The sequence below is a fragment of the Hoplias malabaricus genome, chromosome 8, assembly GCF_029633855.1.
Source record: "Hoplias malabaricus isolate fHopMal1 chromosome 8, fHopMal1.hap1, whole genome shotgun sequence".
In the NCBI taxonomy this organism is placed as follows: domain Eukaryota; kingdom Metazoa; phylum Chordata; class Actinopteri; order Characiformes; family Erythrinidae; genus Hoplias; species Hoplias malabaricus.
In genome coordinates this window covers 39,973,139-39,981,397 of record NC_089807.1, presented here as the reverse complement: position 1 = coordinate 39,981,397, position 8,259 = coordinate 39,973,139, and the positions used below count along the sequence as shown (strand labels likewise).

Below are 8,259 nucleotides of genomic sequence, written 5' to 3'. Positions count from 1 at the left end.
AAAGCACACCTAGGTTCAGCTAAGCATACAACGGCAGTGAATGCCCCCCGAAACGTGTCCTCTTTTTCACCTTCTTAGATCTGGTCACCCTAGACTAGCACCAAATCTATCGACCTTCTCTACAAAACGTAGCTACTTCTTATATCTGATTATTGCTGGTAGCAGAACACCTGTTCTGACCGTGAGCAGGAGACACGGCTCTCTAAGAGTCTCCTGGACTTCCAGAGACGGAGCAGCCCAGTCAGTCGGCAGGGCAGCACACACACATCAGAATGTGTACATATTGTGCGGCCAAAGACACATTTGCTTCTATTTGCGTTTCATTTACTCCTTTGAACTGTGAACAGAGGTCACAGAATTGATTGAGACATTCAGCTTTATTCAAACAGTAAACACACGTCTTATGAACGTATGACAAGGGACCTTAGGCATGATTGGACACGGAAATGACGAAACGTCACAACCTTTCTTCTTGTGGTTCACCTGCTTGGGTGCTTTAACTAACATGGCGACACCTTGGACAAGATTTGGGGTGTGTGACCTCTGGTGGCTAGATAAGTGAATTACAATAACACAGACAGGCACACTGGTGAAAGTGACTAGTGCATCTTTAAGTATGGCCTTCCATGACTTACTAAATCATGACCAAGAGCTAACTATGACAGCTTAATCTTTTACCTGATTATAAGTTTATTTAATTAAGATAAATTCTAAATAATAATAAAAACCCATAACTGAATGAGAAAACCTTAGAACCTCTGGTATTAAACTTGATGAGTAATGAAATCGACTACTGTTTTATTAATCTTATGCTGGATGCCATGACTGTTTAACAATTATATTCTTAGGTTTGATTATTTAATTAAAAAAAAAATGTTAACCTCCACAATGATTTTTCATATGTTTATTTATTTAATTCCCTTATCATTATTTAGTTTTTCTTTCTCTTCCTTAATTTTCGACAAATTTTACATTCTTTGTGTTCTTTTTATTTAACAAATAACTGCTGTAAATGTAGCTGAAAATATGTGATAAAAAATTGATTCGGACATTCGCTTCAGCGCAAGACACCGTTAATATGAAGGAATCGGTTCAACAAAATGAATCATCACAACAGCTGATATTGCGAGCGTGACTCAAAGGGCGCCCTCCTCAGGGGTGGAGTGCTAGACATTGGCCGAATCTCAAATAACTTCTTACGTCCTACATAGGGCACTTCCTACATAGGACAAGAAACTGGCTTCTACAGTTAAATATTGCACTAATTGGGATCAGTATTGTTTGGTTGACTATAAACGGCTGTGAAGTTTAATATATAATGCACAAATTGAATTAAGAATCGTTGTTTAATGATATTCATAAATCCACTAGATAGGGCGTAGGGAGGTATTTGAGGTAAAGCCGTTGAACTCTGCGGATTCCTGAACGTTAAATACACAGTTAAACAGATCTAAAATTATATTTAGGACTTAGTTTTTGGAGTAACACAGACACTAACAGCAACAGTGTGCTAGTGATATATTGTGATAGCGTCTATAATCAGTTTTACACATACATAAACAACAGGTAACATCAAAGCTAACAGAACCTAGGAACTGATATTCAGCAGCCCCTTTTCTACCCGGATGTGGAGGCAAGAGGACTGCTGTGAGTTCTGAGAAATTTGTGTGGTACGTGTTATATGGTTTTTCTTTGAAATCTTTATTATTTAAACGGTATATCATGCTAATAAATATTGTATATGTCCAGCTTTACTAAACCCACGTTAGAGGCTACTGTCATCGGCAGTGTAAATATAGGAAAATATCCCTAGCACACGGGACCAACGTCGACACACTGTATTACACATAGATCAGCCAAAACATTAAAACGAGTACCTCGTTTTTACACTCACTGAACATTTTACTTCTACTATTACAGACTGTTGTTCATCTGTTGCTCTGCCTACTTATTATTAACCCCCTTTCACTTTGTTCTTCAGTGGCGAGGACCCGTACATGACCACTACAGGGCAGGCAGGAGTTGGGTGGTGGATCGTTCTCAATGCTGATGTAACAGTGACGTGGTGGTGGTGCGTTTGTTTTGTTGATACGAGTGGATCAGCTGGACTGACAATATTCGACCAGCTAACATGATCCATCTGACAGAAAACATATGAACTTTATAGCAACAGATGAGCTTTGATTTGGCATCTACAAGGTGGGGTTTATCTAACACAGTGGACATTTTGAGGGTGCCGTGTTTAAAAACTCCAGCAGAACAGCTGTGTCTGATCCACTTGTACCAGCACAACACACACTAACAACAGCACCGCCAGGTAAGTGTCACTGCAGTACTGAGAATGATCCACCATCCAAATCATACCTGCTCTTTTGGGATCTGGTGGGTGTCCTAACCATTGGAAAACAGGCTGAAAGGGGGCTTACAGCATATACAGAGAAAAAGAGTGCACATAAATGAACACTAGGGCTGATTTAATGGAAAATGAGGGGATGTCCTCTCTATAACCCAGAACATTACATACTCACAGCTTCTTGCTTTTCTCTTTCTGTGAAGCTGTATATTTAAGCGCTGAACGATGCCGAAGAAGAAGACAGGGGCCCGCAAGAAGGCAGAAAATCGGAAGGAGCGAGAGAAGCAGAACCGTGCCAACAGGGAACATGTTGATGTGGCAAAGCATCCATGCAATTCGGGCATGGTAATGTGTTAATGACCTGTTTAAATGTGATAAAAATGTACAGATATCACATTGTGTTTTAGAGGGACACTGGTCGAAAGTGAAAAGTGTCTGGTTTAGAGACTAGGATACCACATTTCTGATGATGGTTCTTTAATGACGGAGGAATTTCGGAAAATTTCTTTGTTTAATTAATTCTGAGCATTGGAGCGAGAAAACATAAGTGGACAAACATCGCAAAACAAACATGAACTATATGATGACTCCAGGGTACTGGTTAACTCAGCTGTTAATATACAAACCTCTAGTTCTAAGTTGGAGTGCCACTTTAAAGCTATTAACTATAGTTAGTACATATACAGTTCTAATAAATGGTTTTCTTTGTTTTTGCCAGGATTGTGACAAGTGTCTAAGGTGAGCTCCTTCATGTCGTTTCCATCAGATTCCAGACTATGTAGGTACTTTATTTCAATTTCTTTCTGACTGCTAGAGAAAAACAGCTTAACGGGTAATGTACTGTAAGGAATGATCTTCAAGCTTCAACGATTAATGACTGCCTGAGGTTAGGAACACAGCAGAGAAGAAAATATCTTGTTCATCCTCTGAGCTGACAGTTTTAACGTTTTATGGACGATTGAGTGAGTGAATAAGATACACTTTTTTGTTTTTCTTTGCATTTATTTTCAAACACAACCTGACAGCAAGAAAAATTCTTTACTCCACCTGCATGCCAAATAAAATCCAGCTCATCTTGTTGTTGGTTTCTTAGTGGTTTCAAATGCCAAAGAAGTGATTGAGGTAACTTTGTGGTTTTCCATGGGTGGAGTTTGACCCACTTATTTTGGAGGTCTGCAGGTGTTTTGCTAGGTTTGTAGGTCTCCTAACAAACAAACAAGTCTGAACTCTGCAGTTTAAACAGACCTCTCAGTAGAATGAACTGGAAAATCACTGTGCCCTCTCACTTGTATCAGTAAAAAAAGGCCATGTGCTCCTCAATGTATTCATTCATTCATTGTCTGAAACCGCATCGGTTCAGGGTCGCAGTGGGTCTGGAGCCTACCCGGAATTCACAGGATGACACGCACTCACACCTACGGTCACTTTTGAGTCGCCAATCCACCTACCAATGTGTGTTTTTGGACCGTGGGAGGAAACCGGAGCACCCGGAGGAAACCCACGCAGACACAGGGAAAACACACCACACTCCTCACAGAAAGTCACCCGGAGGAACCCCATGCAGACACAGGGAAAACACACCACACTCCTCACAGAAAGTCACCCGGAAGAAACCCACGCGGACACAGAGAAAACACACCACACTCCTCACAGACAGTCACCCGGAGGAAAGCCATGCAGACACGGGGAGAACACACCACACTCCTCACAGACAGTCACCCGGAGGAAACCCACACAGACACAGAGAGAAAACACCACACTCCTCACAGACAGTCACCCGGAGGAAACCCACGCAGACACAGGGCGAACTCACCCCACTCCTCACAGACAGTCACCCTGAGGAAACCCACGCAGACACAGGGAGAACTCACCCCACTCCTCACAGACAGTCACCCTGAGGAAACCCACGCAGACACAGGGAGAACACACCACACTCCTCAAAGACAGTCACCCGGAGGAAACCCACGCAGACACAGGGAGAACACACCACACTCCTCACAGAAAGTCACCCGGAATAAAGCCACGCGGACACAGAGAGAACACACCACACTCCTCATAGACAGTCACCCGGAGGAAACCCACGCAGACACAGGGAAAACACACCACACTCCTCACAGACAGTCACCCGGAGGAAACCCACGCAGACACAGGGAGAACACACCACACTCCTCACAGACAGTCACCCGGAGGAAACCCACGCAGACACAGGGAGAACTCACCACACTCCTCACAGACAGTCACCCGGAGGAAACCCACGCAGACACAGGGAGAACTCACCACACTCCTCACAGACAGTCACCCTGAGGAAACCCACGCAGACACAGAGAGAACACACCACACTCCTCATAGACAGTCACCCGGAGGAAACCCACGCAGACACAGGGAAAACACACCACACTCCTCACAGACAGTCACCCGGAGGAAACCCACGCGGACATTAGGAGAACACACCACACTCCTCACAGACAGTCACCCGGAGGAAACTCACGCGGACACAGGGAAAACACACCACACTCCTCACAGACAGTCACCCGGAGGAAACCCACGCGGACATTGGGAGAACACACCACACTCCTCACAGACAGTCACCCGGAGGAAACTCACGCGGACACAGGGAAAACACACCACACTCCTCACAGACAGTCACCCGGAGGAAACCCACGCGGACACTGGGAGAACACACCACACTCCTCACAGACAGTCAGTATAAGGGTGTGTATATGGATTATAAGGTGTGTATTAAATGTATAGAAAATGTTAAAAAGCATGTGGTTAATATAAATTTTGTACCTGTAGTGTAGAAAACATCTACTTTTAGACTGTTTTTGTGCGAAAGATTAAAAGTAAACTAATGCATAAAATAATAATAATAGGTTTTTCATATTTTTTTCTTTTCAGACGACAGAAAAACAGAGCGTTCTGTTACTTCTGTTCCGTAGTGCAGAAGCTTCCTATGTGTGCCCAGTGTGGTAAGTTATACATCGTTAATAAATGCCGTTTTTAATAATGCATAAATATGCTATTTTTGATAATAACACATGAAGTCACAGCAGTAAATCACTAAGCGGATAAAAGCTCTGTGTGAAACAGGGGCCTGTTCTCCTCAAAGATAAATGAACACATGTTTCTCATTTCATGGCCATATATGTCAGCCATTGGCTTTGTTCCACTCAGTGATATGTTCAGTATGTGAAGTTGCTGTTGCACTTTTACAGCTTCATTGCATCAATCATGCGGTAGTGGGCTTTATTCTCTGTTATATTTTAAAGGTAAAACCAAGTGCATGAAGTCCTCTGACTGTGTCGTGAAGCACCCTGGAGTTCACAGCACTGGGATGGGAATGGTGGTATGTAAAAGATTCCTCACCTGTAACTTCATTCACAAACAAGGTCATTTAGACATTTTCTTTTTTAATTTAATGTACATTTTCCTTTTACTCCTGATACATCAAACCTGCTAAATGCTATAGACGCATTAGTGCATTGCTTTTTAAAACTAGTGTAGCCACAGTGCCTCTTTATAGATATCCAGCTCCTAGATCCACGTCATCATATTCAGCCATGGAAACATCAGTAAGGTCAAGTTCTGATGTCCGATGACTGGTTCTGGATCGCAAACACCACTCAAACTAATCCCTAAAGTACTGGATGGCTCCATGAGGCGGAGACTTTTCCAGTTCCAGTCTTCTAGAGCCCGACCCACACCCCTCTTGTTTGGCATTGGGCATGATCTCATTTGACATTAGACTGACGCATTATGGTAAACTGAACACAGCTGTGTCCACAGAGTTTTGGCCATAGACAAAAGTAACAGGCAGGTCACAGTATGCCACTTTCATTTAAATGTAGAAAAAGAAAACAAGGACTTGTTGATTTATAACCAGTCACTGATGTTTGTGATCACTAGGGGGCGATATGTGACTTCTGTGAAGCCTGGGTATGCCACGGGAGAAAGTGCCTGAGCACACACGCCTGCTCGTGTCCTCTTTCTGACGCTGACTGCATCGAGTGTGACCGCAGCGTTTGGGAACATGGTAAAGAAACCCCCTCATGGTTGTGCAGTGGTAGATTATGAAAACACAGCTGGGTCGATTCCAGACGATAACGCCTTGGGCCTCTCACTGCTGTAGACGTGGCTAATTACATTGTACCATTAAGCAATGATTACTTCTTTATCCTGGCTTGTAATCAAGGAAATATTATGCAATGTTCCTTGATACAGGAGGCCGTATTTTCCGCTGCTCCTTCTGCCACAACTTCCTTTGTGAGGATGATCAGTTTGAGCACCAGGCCAGTTGTCAGGTCCTCGAGGCAGAGACTTTTAAATGTGAGTCTGTGGACATTGGGACTCTTTCAGCATTGGGTTTGCAGACTTTTGATGTTTTTAAAACCATTCTCTGACAATTTCTTCCCGTTTCAGGCGTGTCCTGCAATCGTCTCGGGCAGCACTCTTGTCTCCGGTGCAAGGTGATGTACTTTCTTGACGCATGCGCCCACAATAAATCACGATCACAATGTTGGCCCACTTTGATCATGTGTTCTTACTATACAGCGTTAACAGCTTTGCTGCAGCAATGTTAGACCTGTAGCATTTGGTCATTTTTGGGCGATATATTGTCCCAGAAATAATTACGATATTACTGCTATTTTAATACCAGTTTATTCTACTGATACATTAATAATTAAAATAGCAGCATAATACATTATATCACTTTGAGAGCCATTAATATTTAGCATAAAATTTGGGATTAAGAATATTCAGACATGGATTTGCGACTCAAGAATGTGTGAGTGTGTGTTGCCCTGTGAAGGACTAGCGCCCCCTCCAGGGTGTATTCCGCCTTGCGCCCAATGATTCCAGGTAGGCTCTGGACCCACCGCGACCCTGAACTGGATAAGGGTTACAGATAATGAATGAATGAATGAATATTCAGACATTAGAATTAGAATATAGTCATTGTTTAAATATAAACATAAAAAAACAGAGTCCAGAGAGAAACAGAGAAAAGAACCTAGTGAGCTGCTAAAATATCAATGACATTCAATCTTATGTAAACACACATCATTAAACTCAGTGGTTGTTACTGAGGTCAGCAGAAATGATTGATGAAGCGTCCATATGTTAAAGGATAAGTCAATAATGTAATTAACGTGCATAAATGTAAAAACACCTCTCTTCATATCTCTAGGCCTGCTTCTGCGATGACCACGCTCGGAGCAAAGTCTTTAAGCAAGAGAAAGGCAAGGCGCCTCCATGTCCAAAGTGCGGACACCAGACGCAGGAGACCAAGGATCTCAGCATGTCCAGTAAGTCTAATATTCAAACGGTGTTTTAAAAAGGGAGTTAAGGGCAATGGTGGAGGCTTTTACATTGAATTCTCGGCTGGCCTGGTTTCTCTCTGCAGCTCGCACCCACAAGTTTGGCCGGCAGAGTGGGGCTGACGACGACAGTTACGATTACGGAGCGTCAGGATATGACTCCTACTGGAAGAACGTTGCTTCCGGAGGAGCAGGGTACCAGGAGGAAGAGGACAACGGAGACGACGATGACTATGATGAGGATGAAGAGGAGGAGGAGGAGGATGATGAGGAGGATGAGGACGACGAAGAGGAAGATGATGAGGAAGATGAGGCTGAAGTGGCAGATAAACTTAGCAATCTCAGTGTTGGTGAAGGTTCAGCTAGTGGCAAAACCGATTGAAGTAGTGTCGGATAAAATGAGTTTGATTCTAAAACCATGCAAACATGATATTTTGGCTTAGGTTTGTTGTTTTTTTTGTCTCAGTGTGAATAAAAAATCTTCAAATTGTGACTGAATGTCTCTCTTTTTTGGCAAATTCAATTTGAGTGCTAAGGGTGGCACGGTGGTGCAGCAGGTAGTGTCGCAGTTACACCGCTTCAGGGACC

General features: G+C 43.1%; 1 protein-coding gene across 1 annotated transcript; it reads left to right on the top strand.

The window, feature by feature from the left end:
• Positions 1–1,216: 1,216 nt before the first annotated feature.
• On the top strand, positions 1,217–8,164 carry znf330 (zinc finger protein 330). Its single transcript, XM_066678359.1, has 10 exons — positions 1,217–1,670; positions 2,557–2,698; positions 3,072–3,091; positions 5,252–5,322; positions 5,623–5,699; positions 6,260–6,386; positions 6,575–6,679; positions 6,773–6,819; positions 7,542–7,659; positions 7,758–8,164. Exons 2-10 carry the CDS (start codon positions 2,579–2,581, stop codon positions 8,051–8,053), a joined length of 981 nt encoding a protein of 326 aa, XP_066534456.1. The 5' UTR covers positions 1,217–1,670; positions 2,557–2,578; the 3' UTR covers positions 8,054–8,164.
• Positions 8,165–8,259: the final 95 nt, after the last annotated feature.

Bases quoted from the DNA above. Each gene is read 5' to 3' on its own strand.
- znf330 (XM_066678359.1), top strand. From the start codon at position 2,579: ATGCCGAAGAAGAAGACAGGGGCCCGCAAGAAGGCAGAAAATCGGAAG. The intron at 2,699-3,071 runs GTAATGTGTTAA...TGTTTTTGCCAG, and splicing joins ATCCATGCAATTCGGGCATG to GATTGTGACAAGTGTCTAAG. The intron at 5,323-5,622 runs GTAAGTTATACA...TATATTTTAAAG, and splicing joins TCCTATGTGTGCCCAGTGTG to GTAAAACCAAGTGCATGAAG.